Here is an 18249-nt window from a genome sequence, read left to right as displayed (position 1 = left end):
AAAAAAATAATTAGAACGCGAATCGCGGCGCCCAATGAACACTTTTTCGTTGTTTCGAAATACGGTAAATTACGAGTCGTGAATATTTTTGTAATCGTGAGGAGAAATGAAATTAGTAATGAACGATCGGGTCAGCTAAGTTGTGCGTTTAGCGGTCTAAATTACTCGTACTTTGGCAGATTTCTGCTCCACTACTAACTGTCAATGCGAAGGCCGGCAATTGGTCGGTGAAATAAAAATGGCGGTACTCCGTTCGACGCTGATTGGTCACGTGGAGTAGGTATATTTGCAAATACACGACTGCGTGCGGAGGTATCTATAGTAAGTCGGGTACCTGCACATTCCTAACTTTAGGGCCAAACTGTTTATTTACACGTTATTATTTATCCATTCATCGTTCGATGGGAAGACACGGGACACGAGACACCGGACACTGAACACTGCACAGTTCTGGCGCTGACTGTTCGATGAATATAACACTGATAGTTTATCGTTATAAAACCGATATAATATAAGAACGGCACGAATATGTTTAGCGCGAGAAAATACATATTTATGAAATTAAACCTTCACATTTCCCGCTTCAATATATTGAATGTAATAACACTGTTGTTTTCTTTATGTAATTCGCACTCGTACTATTTACAGCTATCTGAACAGAAAAGTTCCAATGCTACGGATTAACGCGACCCCCTCGGGTTCGTCAGGTGCTGACTGCGGACGGTCGGGTCAGGGGAGGGGTGGCCGGACCGCCGGCGGAGCGGGTGTCAGGTCAGGTCGGGTGCAGGGCGGAGGGTGCAGTCCGCGGCCGCTCGAGGTCGGAGGGCTGCGGCCGCGGTGACAGCCAGCGACACGCGGACGGGCCCGAGCCCGGCTGCGCCCCCCGACCCGCGCTGTGACGGAGGACGATGAACGACCGCAGCCAGACGGGCGGCGGGGGCCGACGCGGATCGCGGGACGAGTCGAAGCCGCGGTCCGTGCGGAGATCCGAGCGTCTCGCGAACTGGGACACCGTTCTCCGAAGGCGAGATTCGCGTACGGAGTGAAAAGATACGGGGCCTCGGCCTTCTCGCGACGACTGTTCGCATCACCCCCGTGGAGACCATTATTCGCGTTTCGGAATGTCGAGGCGGCAAAAGCGAGAGCGACCGCGGAACGGTACGCGATACCGTATTTCGAAATACATCCGTAAGTCGGTTAATCTTCGATGTAAAAGTGACTTACCAAGGCGAAGAAGTTTGTGTGGCAGTCCTCCAAACTGGCGCCGTTAGTTTGATGGTTTTGATGCGTCATGGTAGTCCTAAACACTTCATTTTCGTTTCACGACACTGAACACCGATATTATTGAGAGAAAACCACTAAAAATTTAGAAATTATCGCGAACATCCAGAGGAGTTTTCACCTTTCAATGGCGACTGGAAAATGGCGGATACAATACAACAAGCCAAGCCGAGAGTCCCCCTGTCATGCGGTAGAAAGTGGAACTCTCAATAACAAATGTATGTAAATTGACATACGATTATTATGCTGCGCTCTTCGCACGTATCGCCAGTAAGAGAAACAGTGTTATCATTACAATCTTTATGTTGGTATTACGAACGAACTGACGTAAAGTTCCTGCGAAATGAAATAAAAAAATATATATTGCGCTCTTCTGCTCATGCTTCGCGATTCGCTATTGCCTTGATTCATTTTCAAATATCTTTAATTAAAAGCCTTAAAACTGTATCATTATTTATAAATCATGGCGAGCGTTTTAAATCGTTTCAAAGACTTAGTACTAGTAGTATCAAATAATGTATGTATATCATTTCTTCATAGTATAAATCGATTTATTTTGATCAATCACAATTTTTTTTCTCTTGCAGGTTAATTTTCGATACTACTCTAATAAAATCAGAAGAAGTCCTCGCCCTGTTGGAAAAAAATTAGCCGCCTTTAGCGAATCTATCGCCGCAAAAGGGTACGATTCAAAAGTATCACATCTTATTATTTATTATACTACTTGCGTGTCATGGACGTTTTCTATTGGAACAAGTTATAAAATAGATTTTGTATATTCCGCATTAGGTTCCTGAGACCCCAGAGAGCTTACAATCCACCAGCAGATACTAAAGATAAGTTAAGGACTATATTTATGAACGCGGGAGTCAGTTCCGACCCTGGCGTGCCCCTGGAAGACGCTGCTGTCAGATTTACTATTCTAAATGATTGTTTCAAAGAGTTCAATCATGGTGTTCCTAATTCTATTCTTAACTCTATAGAAACAACTGGTAAGTTGTTCTTTATTCAATCAATCATTCAAAGTGATCTTTTGTTATTGTTATTTGATTAAAACTACAAAAGATGATTACATGCATTTTTATGTCTTGGTTTCATAAGAATAAGGGTAATTTAGATGATAAATTGATTGATTTGACGATTTCTCACACATGTGAAGCTGATCGAGTATTTTCACTCAATAGCTTACTTTTAGGAATGGATCCTAAAACAGGAAACCGAACAGACGGCACATAAATATGCCTGCACTGAACCACAAGTCCACCTTGCGGTGTAATACTTGATATCCCAGGTTCATCTCCTGGCAAAGTCAATGAGAAATATTTATTTAAAAAGAGATCTTACAACCCAATATTTTATATTCTCCGGACTGGGACCTGAAGTGTAAGACTGATCGGCTTATTTTCCCCTAACTAACAATTGAGAGGCATTGTGTTTGGTGTACTAATACAGTGCCCGATGCACCATCAAGAGTGGATAAAGGAATGATGATGAAAAATTATGTTCATTCCAACATAACTATGTAGTACTATGGTACGGTTGTTGCAATTTATAGAAAATAAGTAATACTTTTAATCCACTAATTTTAAATAGCCAAACAGAAAAATTTTAACTGATATTTGATAATGCAAAATGTGGTGTCTTTTTGGTCAATTGTGGAATGCCATAGAAACAAAACAGCATTGTCCACTTTGTAATGTTTTTGAGATCACTTTATCATAATTATTTTTATGAATGGGTAGTTAAATTATGAAAATTGTGCAAATTGGCTCAAGATTATTTTGATTGTAAATTAACTTTTTTTGCGCGTATTGAATGTCACACAATACATTATTCAAAAAACAGTTTTTACACTACCGGATAACGCATAACTTTCATGTATCCATAGACAATTATATTTTTGTTTCTATAAATAGCTTAAAATATAAATATATATATATTTTTTAAAAGAGCCTAAAATTATTTAGTTTCATAGAACGGAATTAGCAAAGACAGACACTCACAAGAAGCGTGGCATTTGATTGTTGATGGTCAAAGCGCGGTATACAGATTGGTGTGTGTGATACCTATTTACCAAATATATTTTTATTCATTCTACAGTGCACGATTTATATTTTAGGTATTGCATTATATGTTTTACTTGATTCTTACCTTCCGTTCGTAGTTGCAAATGTTGAAATATTTTTGTGTTCATCTTAGTTTTGTAAATGAAATAAGATCCCCTTCCTTACTATGTATTCCTTGTCCGTGCAAAAAACAAATTGATTGTTGTTGCAGGTGATATCAAAAGATTTTACGAAACTCCTGTTGATGCCACAGTTCCACTGGAAGCCATGAAGAACGTAGATCTGCCACAGAACCTCCACATCCAGTACGAGTATCACAGATTCACCCCGGGTAACTACATACGCGCTAGCCTTACCCGACCCGTCTCCCGATCACCGCTCTTCCCAGAACTTAAATAATATTCTTATTTTTCAGACACCGACACGCTGTTCAACGGAGCTACGGCCTTCCCCAAGTCTTCTACTATCGTCACAGGACTCAAAGCCAAGAAAAAATACCAGGGGCATATTGCTAAAAAGTCATGGCCTTGAATACAATGTGTATAAAAAACACTGTTAATTAGTTTTACATAGTTTTATTATCATTTCGTTACAGCAATTACAAAATAATGAATGGATTCATAATCCCTTTGGTTTATTTCTTTCTTTCCCTTATCTATGAGGTATGTAGGTGACATCAAAAATAAATGTTTCTTCTCAATAATAATAATGTGTTGACAAAATTTAGGGTCACATTGTTTTCCTTCTGTATACCTACATTATTTGCTTATAATAATATAAATTATACATTTATGTTAATAAATTTAATATTACATAATATTGTTTAATACACAGCTTCTAAGATAAGAAAAAAAAGAATGAGAAAAAAGTTTGAAAATTACAGGTAAACGTCGTTTTACGCCGGGTTCCGTTCCGAGAGACACCGGCGTATAATGAACACAAATATAATGGAAGATATTTATAAGGTTAGCTTCCGTGTCAAAATTCTATGTTTATTTAATACATACCCTATATATATTCCAAATAAATTATAAATGTATTTAATAAATACAGTTTAAATTCGTTGACAAAATAAATAATAATCTCTTGATATAAATAATGAATTTTTTATAATAAATACTAACTCACCAGTTCGTCCGTACTAAATTAAATTCTCACAATTTTTTGAAAAAAGCATCCAATTTCATTTGCTTTGATTGTTCCTTCCTTTCTTGCAGAATCATAGTATAAATTACAAATATTTGAATGTTTGTTTAATTTTAATAATAATAAAATAAAAAATATAATCATACCTTTTTATTTTTCTTAAAAAAAAAACGAAAACTAACTCAGAAACAATTTCACACACACGATAGGTAATAGAATAAAACAATGTGTAAAACTATGTCTGCTATTAAAATCGCGGCGCCTACTTTCGTCTTGTGTCGGTCGAACCGGGGAACCCCACGCCGGCACCAACTGGTGTAGTTATAAATCAAACCGGCGTGAACTACGTTTACCTGTATACTAAATAATAATGATAATCATTCTTGGAATATTATTTTTAGTTTATAACTGTAAATGTACTTTTTGTTTGATATAATATAAATAAGTCAAGGGTGGAGCATAACAGGTAAACAGAACTAACTAGTATCGGACATTTGTTTCATTAAATACAAAGTATATTAAGATGAAATAAATAAAATATTGACCAAGTAAGCAAATTGATCGTCGTAATTTCGGATCGCAGCTTATATTGTGAAGTTGACATAAACCAAACAACTTATCGCGGTTTTGATTTTACATAGACAGAAATGAAAAGAAACGGTAATATCTAAATCCCCATTATGTTACAAGTTGTTATATTCGTAGTTTGATTTCTTCAAGCCTTATTTTGTCTTTAGTAAAAGCGTAGGAACTAGAATGAATTTACAATGACAATTATTTTGGCATTCTCTGAATAAATAAAATAAATATTATAAGTTCAAGTATACATGTACTCGATAATGACTTAACTAATAATTACCCTCTGCACCGTACGTTTATCTATTGAGTTTTTTTTTTAATTATTATTTTAAGCTACGAAATTTCTAATGGTGCTCATTAAAACAATTACATTTCTAAAATAATATAAGTCTCAAAAAAATACTCAAGTTTTAAAATAAACATTAATAAATTTGTTGGCATAACTGCGAGTTCAATCGAGATGTACTACATGCAAAACAACATTAGAACATGTGTTGGAGTGAAAAGGCTTGTAAATGCCACCAAATTAAGCATAGTAAATGCTTTATTGATAGAAAAAATATATGCAGAGTTTTTAAACCTTTGTTTAGTACTTTTTTAATAAAGCTAGGTGGATTTTTTTTTCAATTTTCAAGTTCTGGTAGCAAAAAGTATGAGGTATATCCAGAAAGTATGTTCCATTTGTATTTCTTGCCATCGCAGCGCTGCTATTGCAGTTTTGCGAGCGCACGGTACTCACCCTGACCTATTGAGAAGGAGTAGACGAAATATAAACGGAACTTAGTTTTTGGATATACCTTGTATAATAGAATTCGAAATAAACTCGAGATCATATCTCTATTCTCGAGCCGTGGAAGTGTAAAAGTAATTTAGTGCGTAGAATACTGGGATCACTTTGGGAACTTAAAAGCGACGGGCACTCCCTTCTTGTGCGGCTTGCCCTCCCCGGGGCCGAGTAGCATGCGGGCTTTGTCCTCTTCGGGGGGCGCGGCGCTGGGCGGAGCTCGGCTGCGATGCAGCTGCAGCTTCTGCCGGATGGCCTGCGACAGGATGACGCGCCTCGAGTCCGACTTCATGGCCAGCAGCAGGTCCAGCCAGGTCCAGGTCACGTTGTGGTACTCCAGCGTGGGAATTACGATGGAGATGTCGCACAGGTCCTCCAGGTTCTTCTCCTTGTTGCCCTTGTAGCTCACCCTGACGGGCACCTCGGGTATCTTGATGTATATAAACAGTTTGTTTTTCTCCGCTCGCTCCTGAAAATGGTTTTGTGACATGCAATTGCAGGCGTATTTATAGCTTCCACATGGGGGGTGTTCTAGAGACACATAGGATGGCTCGATAGGAACCTTGCGTTGTATTTTAGCCTAGCTTTTTTTTTAGAAAGAAACATTTGCATTCTTATAATTTACACAAATATTTCAATTTTAGGGGCCATTTTATTATTACTATTAGTTTTTATTTAAAACTTTAAGTACAAAGAATAAGTACTTTGGCAGATTTATTGCTAAAAGCAATAGAGATTCCAGCCAACCAAAAAACCAGACTGGTCAAAAGAAAAATCAGTCAATAATTTGTACTAAAAAACCATAAATATACAGTTAAACTTGATTATTACGAGGAAGATGGGACAGACTGAATTTGCTCGTTATAAGCATTATTTGCTATACCAGAGAAAGGTTTTTTATTTAAATCCAATTGTCACCGAGTAAACAAATAAATCTACGTATAGTTCATACAGATAATTAAAAAAATAAAACAATGAAAAATTTTTTTAATTAATGCTTGCAAACATACTACTTTCTAAATTTAATGTGCAGATAAATAAACATTCTTATTTTTCCACAGTATTTACACTGTGGATTTTTCGCGCCACATTCTATTTCACAAATAATTGCCACTTTTTCATGAATCGAGAGACACTTCCTCTTGTTAGTAGACATGTTAATAATTCAAGGGCTAGTTTTTAACTGATTTGACATCCCCCACTCGTATTGTTTATTATGAACTGCCCATAAAACATTAAAGAAACACCGAAAAGCGTAGTAAAAACCCCCGAAATAAGGATGTCATCCATAAACTACAAAAGAAGTTGTAAATTGTAATGAGGTGTTGAGCCAGTTCTTACTGGATTCACAAAGGTTGGATTTTTTACATGCAATTTAAAACATGTGTCATATTTTTCAATGTCGGTGAAAACGCCAATTAGGTACTCAGACACTTATATAGGGTCATGAATGTCATCCGATCCCGATGCCCAGCAGCATCGGTCCTAAGTCTGCCGCCCGTTTAGATTTTATTACTCAGGTTCTTATTTGAAATATTATGTTTTTAAACGATTGAAGAGTTTACAATATTTTGTTCGGTATGTCCAAGAAGTAGCTTGTTTTAAACGTAAATAAATGTATGGAGAAAACCATAAACTAAAATGTCGATGATTGTTACCTGGTTACATCCGAGGTCTCGCTATTTCCGTGATCGTTATAACCAAGTTCGACTGTATATTAAAAGATACATACATAAAAAAAAAACATTTTCAACGAGTTGTAGATAACTCACTATTAGAAAATAGGAATCAAGATAAATGGGGGTTCAAACCTCGGATTTCTAATCAGCGAGTCCTTGACACTACTAGCCGCGGGACCACAACCCGATTTTTAAATATTTCACATTATTCAGCTAAAGGTAAAAAATTCATAGGAGGTACCTATAGACTTTTTGAAATTCATTATATCTCATGAAAACTAATTTTCCATGGAGGGTGTTTGAGCCCCCCTCCCTCCGTATATACTTTGTTGTATGTATATTATATTCAAGGTCAATATTACCAAGCGCAGTATCAGTTGGTGGAAAATTTGCATCCTACCAAAAGGAAGAACGAAAGCATATGACTCAGAAAGGTGGAGGCTAAATACCTTCATTTTCTCCACATCATCCTTCTGTTCAATTTTGACATAAAAGTTGGTATCCTTGGCGAGTTTCTTCCCCTTAATCTTGTTCTTGCTGGCGCCCCTCTCCGACTTTAGGGAGCTGCCGGCGGTCTCCTCCTCCTCCAGGGAGTCGATGGTATCGGGGTCTCGCTCCGGAAAGCAAAACTTTAGCATCGTGTTGAAGAATTTCTTGGTCAAACCTATCAATTGCAAGAAAATTAAATAACTTAATTTACTGCTAAATTATTAAAAATGATCTTTAGCTCTTTCTTACAAATATTTTATAATAAAATTAATGTACAGTTTTGACAATTTACAGTTTTTTTTTTATTAAACCAAATTTATAAAATTCGGATTACCAGAATAAGAAAAGATACATTGCTAGCTACTGTCATTTGAAAAAAAAAAGTGTTTTTTCAACCAATATTTTTCTGCGACAATTTTATAAGATTTACTGTGTTATCAAAACTGTGGCTAGAAATATAGAACAATACAGTTCAAATAAATAATACATTGATAAAAATCCAAAACTCATCATTAGCAAGAATTCAGACCATTTTTATGATATTTTTAACAGATGATATTAAAAAAACATATAAAATGCTAAACGAATCACAGAGGTATAATTTAACAGATATGTTGCTTCATACAACGCTAGGTTCAAATTATGTTCTTAAAATGAGTGTTGTCACATATGCCGCATCAACATTGTAGTGCAAAACGCGTAGTAGAGTAAAAAAGTCTAACTGTCTATGCCAGTTTACCGTGAATTTGCTGTATGTCGCGCCCTTTTACGCTGCTTCAAATATACTTACGTAAGATTCTAATTACCATCTAATACCGTATCAAGTGCTGAACTCATCGAGAGTGAAACACAAGGCGGGTGGTTAGTGCCGCATCTTGTGTTTACATATATATCAATAATTCAAATAGCGTATTTGTCGATTTTAGTCTTTGAAAATTACCACATGATTAAATATAAAGTTGCAGAAAAGTAATGAATACCGATAGTGATGGGCACAACGTTGATTTCGAAGTGCTCCTTGACGGAGATGCCCCCCACGGGCGGGCGCTCGCGGCAGAACAAGCGCAGCACGCGTTGGCGAGCCACCGGCATGTGCGAGCCGACCTCCGTGGGTAGCAGCACCTTACTGTACGGCTCGTTGGGGAGCAGGTTGGTCATGCGCACGTACCCCAGCTCCAGGAGGTGCTCCACTGAGTCGTCGCTCTTGGTGTTCTTAGTATACCTGAAGAAACATGCCACTTCCATATTTTATACCTATATTTAAAGAACTCCCCCTTTTCATAAAAGATAAAATCAAAATAATTTAAATTATTAACTAGATATTTTGCACGTTTTAGTCTGTTTAAAGTTTTGAGGTATCCATATTAGGAAGAATTAGAAATAAACTTAGTCTAAAAACTTCTTCACTTATATTTAAAAGTATAATTATTGCTCCCCATATTGATTAATGATCTAGTATTTCGTATCTAATTAATGATGGAGATTCGAAAAGACTTTAGATAATTCAAAATAAAGTGATACGTATATCAACAATTCGCAGTATATTCCGGGATATTGCAAAGTAAAAGTACATACTGAAAATTGGTGAGCACAAGATCAGCGATACCGAGCTGGCCGTCAGCGTCCGTCAGCCGCCACTGCGCATGCTTGAAGCAGATCTCGTTGACCTTGACAGGCGCGGCGGGGCGCGCCTGGGTGGCGGGGGCGCGGTAGCGGGACTCTTGGTAGCACGCCACCATAGCGTGCAACTCCTCCCCATCCCGGGTGAGCTGGTCCTTACACTGCGACACTTGGCGCTGCAGCTCCTGCAGGTCGAGCTGCTGACCCGCGCCCTCGCTGATAGCTCTCTGCACCAGGTACGTTTCCTTCTCCAACCTTCGAAGTTGCGCCACCAATCCTCTAACCTAGTCAGGTTATAGCAATTACTTTTCCTGCTTTAATAATATTTATTATATACGATATATATTCACATAGTCTAAAAAAAGTGAAAAGGTTGGTAGCAGACTGGGTCAAGTATTATTTTAACTATTCATTTAGAATTTTTGTATTTATTTTTTTAATTAAAAATAATGATCCCTCACTGGGGTGTCCCGTTCCGAGGGAAAATTTTTACATTATTTTGAAACATGCCATAAATACATATTAAACAAAATTTTACATTAAACATTTATCCTATAAAAACTAAACTAATAACACTTTTTTAGCTATAAGGGTGGATTGAAAATGAAGCTACCTAAGTAGGAAAAAATTTTTTTTTTTTTTTCAAAAACCATTTATTTCTCAACATAGTCTCCTTTTACTTCGACACACTTAGTAAGACGATATTCCAACTTTTTTATAACATCTGAATAATACGATTTCGGGAACCTCTCAAAATACGCGTTAGTTTCGGTAATCACTTCTTCGTTTGAGCTGAATCTTTTTCCTGCGAGCCATTTTTTCAAGTTTGGAAACAGGAAAAAGTCACTAGGAGCTAAATCTGGACTGTAAGGTGGATGATCAACCAATTTCACGTAATTTTAGCATCGTATCTAATGCTGTATGAACCGGTGCGTTGTCTTGAAGAAAGAGCACTTTTTTCTTCTTTAAATGTGGTCGTTTTTTCTTGATTGCATCATTCAATTGATCCAATAATGCATGATAATACTTTCCTGTGATTGTGGATCCCTTTTCAAGATAATCGATGAGCAATATTCCGAGTTCCGAAATTCCGAATCCCTGCAAAAAAACTGCTTTTGCAGTTTGGCGGGAATTTAAAAAAAAAATTGTTTAGAATTTAAAAAAGAAAAAAAAAATAAAAAAAAAGTTCATCCCAAAATACAGTGGCCATAAAATTGCCAGACGATTTCACTGCCTTTGTCTTCTTCGGAGCACTTCCACCAGCTTCCACCCATTGTTTCAATTGATTTTTGGTTTCAGGTGTATAGTGGTGCACCCACGTTTCATCAACAGTTATTAATCGACGCCAAAAATCAACAGGATTGCGCTTTATCATGTCCAAACACTGCTGTGAAGTGGTCTCTCGAACTCGTTTTTGTTCGACACTGGGCAAACGCGGCACCCATCTTGCCGATAGCTTTTTCATATGCAAATGTTCATGCAAAATGTTTAACACACGTTCATGTGAGATGTTTACCATTTCAACAATCTCACGCAACTTCACTCGGCGATCATTCATAACTATATCGAGGATTTTCTTGCTAATTTCTTCAGTAACCACCTCTTTTGGCCTTCCTGTTGGTGGTATTGTTGCAGTGCTTGTTCGGCCGCATTTAAATTCGGCTATCCAATATTTTACCATGTAATCTGATGGAGCAGACTCACCGTAATGTTTGTCGAGCTTTTCTTTTGCCTCTTTCGCCGTTTTCCCTTTCAAATAATAGTGTTTAATTACAGCACGAAATTCGCTTTTTTCCATTTTTCAAGAAACACAAAAGTTGTTTACTTCAAACGACTACAACAAATAAACTAATCGATGAATTTGGGTGACATTTTAACAGCTGCTGGTTAACAGATCGCAATTGGGATTTTTAAATTTTTTTTTGTGTTTGTGCTGCCATCTAGCGCTAGGTAGCTTCATTATCAATCCGCCCTCGTATTTGGCCTGATCCACTCATCAATACGTGCACAACTGCACAACCCTCCTTTATTATTTTTTATTGCAATTTTACAGTGATTAGTACTTACTAATTGTCCTTATAGACAGTGAAAGTAGGTTGTACACTTTAATCGAGAATTAGACAAATCCTCTTATAAAAAATGATTTCTAACGTGTGGTAAAAATTAGACCATTCAATTGTATGGCAAAGTTTCTTGAAAATGTTTGAAAAATATTTTAGTAAAAATGAACTGCTTTGAATGACGTCACTAGTTCTTATGAACCAACCAATGATATGAGAGATGAGAAAGATTTCCGGCTTACTTACCGTCAATGGATTAATCGGCAGAACTGACCGAGAAGAAGCGGAAGAGAACTTGAGATGTCACACGCGGAGTAATTTCAGAAATAAAAAACTTATCACTGATAAAAATTATATCACTGATATAAGGTTAAATAAAAATAAATAAATATTTTTTTGGTATAGTTCAAAAGTCTATTAACAACAAAAAAAAAATTAAAAAATCTTTTGACTAGTCTGTATTTTTTGGTAGGCTGGAAGATATATGTCCCCCAAAGTACATATATTTTTATACTTGAAGATTTGAAGAAATAAACTTATATAATAATTTTGTTTAAATTGTTAACATTAATAAATAAACCTTTAACATTTTTTTCAAGTCGACTTGTTAAAAAATAAAATATGGATTTGGTAAAATAATACAAACCTGATTCTGAAGTAATTGTATGGGACGGCGTGGATCGAGTACACGGTGCAGCTGAAGTTGGAAGCGCATCCTCGCCAGCCGCTCCAGGGCTCGCTTCCTCTGGGGCTCCACATACAGCACCAGATTATTTACCACATCCAGCAACATGGCGTACTGCAAAATCAATATCGAAGAAAGTAAACTGCCATTGGTTTTTCAATATTAACAAAATATTTTCACATCTTTTTGTCATTCACGAAATCTCCTTCCTTCATCGTAACTCTATTAACGGCACTTTAATAACTGCGGTCCCACAAATCAGAGATCTCGGCGTAACTTTCGATGAAAAACTAACCTTTACACAACATAGAATCGCTAACAAGGCTATGTAGATGCTGGGCTTCATTATCTGTAACACAACAAATCATAGCAGCATGGTTTTAATAAAATCTTTGTATTGTACTCTGGTCCGATAAATTCGGATTTCGATCCCTTTGTACAATTCCAACTCTCTCAACTTGAAAAGAGTCCAGCAAAACTGTTCAAAAAGGGTAAACCTGTACATGAAATTTGCTACCAAACTTCGATGTGTGAGTTGAGGTTACCATGCTCTCCGCCAGAAGGACAATTGCTGACCTCATACCAATAAACAAGGTGGTCTGCACTCTTAATAGATTTCCAAAATCCCTGATAAACTTTCGTGTACCTACAGGGACCGCCAGACTCCAACACGCGTTCCAATGCGTGTACAATAAGACAAACTACATTCACCGTTGTCTCCTGGCTCGCATGCAAAGAACTGCAAATAATTATGCAGAGCTGTCGGGTTTACTCCGCACCGCTCTTGTTGCAATAAAATCACCTATCTTACCCGCTGAATGGTCATCACCCCAATTCTCCAGCACTTTTTTTGTGTTTTTCTTTTCTTTTCAATTCTTCTCTACTTCATTTCCTTCTTTTGTTTAGAATTACTTAACTCATATCCACCCGAGATGAGTACAACTAGGCCCAGTAATATGAAAATTTTTCGATTATGTGATGAGTAATTTTTAGGGTAGTCATTTTCATAAACAAAATCCATTTGCAACATGTCTTTTTTTAAATTCAAAACATATTTCGATGGTTAAATAATATTAAAAACCTCACAAAAAATGACAAAAAGGCAAACTGGGTCCACCACCTTAAAGGGTTATCATAATAATTGAAATTATTATTATATGTCATACTAGCGGACCCGACAAACGCTAAAAAAAGACTTTTCATTGATAAGTAGGTACCTAGGTTTATGATTAAATTCCAAAACTAAAAATTATTAATATTAAACATTGACTTTAAGTAGGTACCTAGATACTTGTTCATGGTTGAATTCCAAAACATAATATAATTCATTTTCAAATATAGAATTCTATTTGCAAATGTCAAACTCGACTCTTCTCACCAACAGGGGTACACTTTATTCATGAATGCGAATTTCAAATATGTATTTAATGACAGTTAATATTATTTTAGTATTACTAAAAATCCAATAAAAATAAATAAATGGGAAGAAATTATAACTTTTTATAACTTTTTTTGAACACAAAAAAACATCATCCTTCCATTTTTTTGAACATACATTCTCGTTAAATGCAACCCTGGTAGATCGATGAAAAAAATATTTATGCTTCTGACCTTTTTTTTACAGATTTGATTGAAAATTTTAAATCGGTTAAGCTGTTTAGGAGAAGTTCAGTGACATTACACGTACATCATCATTCCCTTTCGGCACCTAATGGTGCATAGGGCACTGCATTGATCCATCAATCGCAGCATATATTGATCATTTTTGTTACATGAAGGTAAGATGATCAGTTTTACGCTTCAGGTCGACTGGGTTGAGGAACTATAAAATATTCGAACCCGAAACGAAAATGTAGATTTTAACTGTTTATTGTAGACCCCTTTAGGCGTTTAGTAAATAAACACATGTTTAACTATTGTTAGTACGAGTCTAGATCCAAGTTCACTGGGTATACACACCTGAAGAGAGTTAGTGCAAACATCCAGATCGTGGTGCATGAGAGTGAATGTATCGCAGGGTGTTTCTGGTTCCTCCCAGGAACTCGCCGGTCCGGCTTCGGCTCCTCCTCCTGTCTCCTCGTAACTCACGTAATAGAACTCGCACGTACAACGAGAGACAATACGTTGTAGCTAGAAAAAGGCATTTTCAATGTAATTAAGCCTGAATTATTCTAAGCTTTCCCGAAACTATTAGTATACATGCTAACACAATTTTAAAAAAAATTCATCTCGTGTCTATTCCATATTCCATAGATATTATAATCAAGCCTCTTCATAAACATATTAAGACTTACTAAATGAAACGAAACTACAAACCTGAGGAGCGTCAGCTCGATCGGCACTGGGCCCCACTGTGGAGCCCAGGACACCTCCGGCGGAGTGGCCGCTCCCCACCAGGCGGGGCACGTCGGGCAATGCGGAAATGGCCCTTGCCCCCTTGTCCTCTATCTCCTCTACGCACACCCACTGGATGTTCTCTGGAATCACGGCAGAGATTAGTATTATTATTATTATTTGTTACAGGCAGGCAGCCTTTGCTGATGCGCCTATATCTCGTATACTACTTTTTGTATGCGTTCTTCTTCCTCCAAAAAAGCATCCGAACGGTTTTTGAACTGGTTGACCGAAATGGAATGGACAACTAGACTTGGTAATTTATTCCAGTCTGAAACTACCCCGCTAGAAAGGAAGTTTTTCTTGGGATTGAGGTGGAATTGGGGACAAAAGAGCTTCCATTTATGACCCCGTAAATTTGTGTTGGGACTTAATTGATACATCTCATGCAGGGGGCAGTCACAGTAATTATTAAGTATCTTATAAGTTTCAATCAAGTCCCCTCTCTTCCGTCATTCTTCTAATGATGTAAGTCCTAGTGCTTTTAATCTACCACGATAAAGCATCATTTTGAGTAATTTGAGGATTTTTGTAGCACATCTTTGGACTTTTTCCGATAGCTCGATGTCTTTAGTAAAGTAGGGACTCTATACTTGATATACATATTCCAATAAAGGTCTTACATAGGTCTTGTATATTTTAAGAAATATCTCTGGAGTAATATTTTGGAATGCCTTTTTAATCCAAAAAAATATTGGCTTGACTTTCTTGGCAATAGACGTGATGTGAGCTTCCCATTTTGAATCCATTGATATGATTATGCTGAGATCTTTTGGATGCTTTACGGGTTTGAGTTGGACACCGACTAAAAGATAAGTACACATAGGGTTGTGTTTGGCTATGTGAAGAATGGTACATTTTTCAGCGTTTAGTGAGATTAGCCAGTTTTTAGTCCATTCATTGATGTGGTCCAAATCCTGGAGTAGTTGACCAGAGTATAGAAGGAGGTTTGCAAACAGTTTGGTGTCATCTGCAAAGATACTCGATTGAGATTTTACGACTGTTTTGAGATCATTAATGTACGGGACGAAGAGAATCGGGCCAAGGACTGAACCTTGAGGATCGCCGCTAAGTACATTATGTTCTGTAGATAAGGTGTTGCCTATTTTTACTTGAAAGATACGATTGTTCAAGAAAGCTTCAATCCATCTTAGTAGCTTACCACGGATAGCCGAGTGCTCCAACTTCTTGACCAGTCTTTTAATTGAAACACAATCGAATGCTTTTTCAAAATAAAGATATAGTACATCCAATGGGTTGTGATTTGTGATTGTCATATTCCTCAGTCCAGGTATTCAAACATTGCAACAAATTGGTGACAGTAGATCTCTTAGGGACAAATCAGTCTTGTTCTTGAATCATAATTGGCTCCTCCTGTAGAAACTCCCTTAAATCTTGGTGGGATGGGATGGGAAAATTTTTTAAAACCTTTTTAGTGAAAATTTAGTATTTCTTTACAATCGAACTGTGAAAATAACAAAACACAGTAAAAGTTTTAATTGTATCTCTCACTAGAGTATTCTCAATTTTTGATCAATCAGTACAATCACCTTATTCTAGTTTCCGAGCATGACAGTGAAGAAGTACAGTGTTAGTTCCAAATTGGAAATGAGTCCGTATGTTCCAGATCCCGCTTCCAAAGGAAGAAGAACGCAGTAATATAAACTCAACAAACAACACCGCAAAACCCAAATACTAAAGAACTAAATTAGAAATGATAATAAAAGGGTACTAGGCGCTACCGGCTACCGGCTACCGGGGGGTCGCACTTACGGTGTAACTGCTCGTTGTCGCGAGCGCTGACGGTGGCGTAGTACTGCATGCTCTGCAAGGAGCCGGCCCAGGTGCAGCGAGCGCGGCGCAGGCGCTGCCGCACTTCGGCACGCGCCGCACACAGCACTACGTATCCGCGAGTTTCGCATCCGCGCAACACCACTTGAGCATTCACAAGGGCGACTGAACAAACAAAAACAGTTTTAAGCGTCATTGTACCTGTACAATATAAACATTAAAGTAAAATACGAATTGTGGATAGTTATAGATTTTATGAAACTACTACGAACTACTTAATGTTTTTAAAAATGTATTATTTTATACAGTTTTTTTAAAAACTAAATTTCTAAGAACAATGACATGCGGTGTGCAATCACCCCGAAAAACAAAATCTGCTGTGTTTTTTCTTTTCTAGATCAAAAGACGAAAATGTGTTTTTTTTTTAAATTTTATATTTGAGGCACTAACTTTGTGGTTATTCTTTGTATTAAAATTTTTTAAAACTACTTTGTTTTTCACCACTTTAAAAATATTTTTACTACCGACCGGTTTCAAAGCTATAGAAGCTTCTTTGTCAAGGTATACTTAGTTCATGAATTCTATCCTATTTTATTTTATCTACGTTTACTAAATATTACATATGGAACTAATAAATCAAGTCTTTTTGTCTTGTAAGGATGGGAAGAGTAATGTGAGAAAATAAGATCTTTCATGCCAAATAATAATAACTAGCAGGCAACACTGTTACATGCTAGGATATTCGGCCCTTCGAGCCTCGCTTTTACGGCCCAGCGGGCCTCAGTTGATTAATTAGGATCTCGGGCACTGTGAAATTTCACCCTTTTAAGGCTCACAATTTATTTTTTGCTGTTACGAGCAATCTAAATATAATAATGAACAGGGGTGAGGTCCCGTGGCTAGCTAGTGTTGCGGACCCAGGGATCAGAGGTCTAAACTTCGCACCCCACTCTGCAACAACTTGGTTCTCATTTTCTAATAAACAAATACTTTGGGTAAATCATAAGAACACAAATATTTATTAAAAAAAATAATAATCTGTCACTAAAAATAATGTTTCCAAAACCACACAGTTATAATATATTAAATATTCCGTCGGCCTCCGTAGTGTAGTGGTGAAGACGCTTGACTCACGCATGGAAGGTTCCGGTTCGATTCCTGGTGAGAACACAAAAATTAAATGTGATTTTTCTTGAGGTATTAATGAGAGCACATACTGAGCCAGTTGCAGATGGAGGAGTCGTCCGGGGCGGGCGCGTGCGAGGGCGGCTGCGCGTTACTCTCCGACAGGTCGTCGGAAAACACGACGGCCTTGTGCTCCGCCTCGGCTACCAGCTGCGCCAGGAGGGCCGCCGTCTGCCCGGCTCCCGACTGAGATAAATAAACATTATATTTACATTCATATCATTAGAGGCAGGCGGCTATAAGCTGATATGACCTTACTTTATAGATCTGTAGCTCAATAAGAACGGGCACTACTGCCGGTAATACAGCGGAGTGCCTCAAGGGTCTCTTCGAGGACCTTTGCTCTTCATAATTTTTGTTAATGACATTGATGAATGCTTTACCTCTTCGCGTTTGCTTTGTTTTGCCGACGACATAATTTTTTTTACAACAATCAAGACTTATGGTCTTGATTGTTGTAAAAATTAAGCATATGTCTCTGACCTGCAGT

The 18249-nt window shown here is 37.3% G+C and overlaps 3 protein-coding genes across 7 annotated transcripts in view; 1 reads left to right on the top strand and 2 right to left on the bottom strand.

Moving 5' to 3' along the window:
* skd (mediator complex subunit skuld) overlaps positions 1-1435 on the bottom strand; it is an 85168-nt gene extending 83733 nt beyond the window's left edge. For all 4 annotated transcript variants that reach the window (XM_088229765.1, XM_088229766.1, XM_088229767.1 and 1 more), the window contains exon 1: positions 1225-1435. In XM_088229765.1, the coding sequence (XP_088085891.1) occupies positions 1225-1293 (69 nt within the window). In that variant the 5' untranslated portion in view covers positions 1294-1435. The remainder of the gene's footprint in view (positions 1-1224) is intronic.
* Positions 775-3971, top strand: mRpL50 (mitochondrial ribosomal protein L50). Of its 2 annotated transcripts, none has more exons than XM_088229770.1 (5): positions 775-1188; positions 1869-1963; positions 2071-2273; positions 3559-3678; positions 3763-3971. In XM_088229770.1, the coding sequence occupies exons 3-5, from the start codon at positions 2138-2140 to the stop codon at positions 3876-3878; spliced, it is 372 nt and encodes a 123-aa protein (XP_088085896.1). In that variant the 5' UTR covers positions 775-1188; positions 1869-1963; positions 2071-2137; the 3' UTR covers positions 3879-3971. The 2 variants fall into 2 exon arrangements, with proteins under 2 accessions (XP_088085896.1, XP_088085895.1); XM_088229769.1 differs by lacking the exon at positions 775-1188 and adding an exon at positions 1563-1798.
* A 669-nt stretch (positions 3972-4640) lies between these two features.
* Positions 4641-18249, bottom strand: part of hob (bridge-like lipid transfer protein family member hobbit) — a 36411-nt gene continuing 22802 nt past the window's right edge. Inside the window, 9 exon segments of the mRNA XM_088229764.1 lie at positions 4641-6325; positions 7985-8199; positions 9005-9246; positions 9600-9928; positions 12351-12503; positions 14349-14519; positions 14706-14866; positions 16557-16739; positions 17792-17945. Of these exon segments, the coding sequence (XP_088085890.1) occupies positions 5963-6325; positions 7985-8199; positions 9005-9246; positions 9600-9928; positions 12351-12503; positions 14349-14519; positions 14706-14866; positions 16557-16739; positions 17792-17945 (1971 nt within the window). The 3' untranslated portion in view covers positions 4641-5962.

This window comes from Micrasema longulum, unplaced genomic scaffold (genome assembly GCF_059751315.1).
Source record: "Micrasema longulum isolate JH-2025_06_02 unplaced genomic scaffold, ASM5975131v1 h1tg000705l, whole genome shotgun sequence".
NCBI classification, from domain to species: domain Eukaryota; kingdom Metazoa; phylum Arthropoda; class Insecta; order Trichoptera; family Brachycentridae; genus Micrasema; species Micrasema longulum.
The sequence above is the reverse complement of the archived record's forward strand: the minus strand, read 5'-3'. Positions and strand labels throughout refer to the sequence as shown.

Excerpts from the sequence above, each read along its gene's own strand:
- mRpL50 (XM_088229769.1), top strand. The coding sequence starts at position 1,745 with ATGGCGAGCGTTTTAAATCGTTTCAAAGACTTAGTACTAGTAGTATCA. Across the intron at positions 1,964-2,070 it reads GAATCTATCGCCGCAAAAGG|GTTCCTGAGACCCCAGAGAG; the intron begins GTACGATTCAAA and ends ATTCCGCATTAG. Across the intron at positions 3,679-3,762 it reads GTATCACAGATTCACCCCGG|ACACCGACACGCTGTTCAAC; the intron begins GTAACTACATAC and ends CTTATTTTTCAG.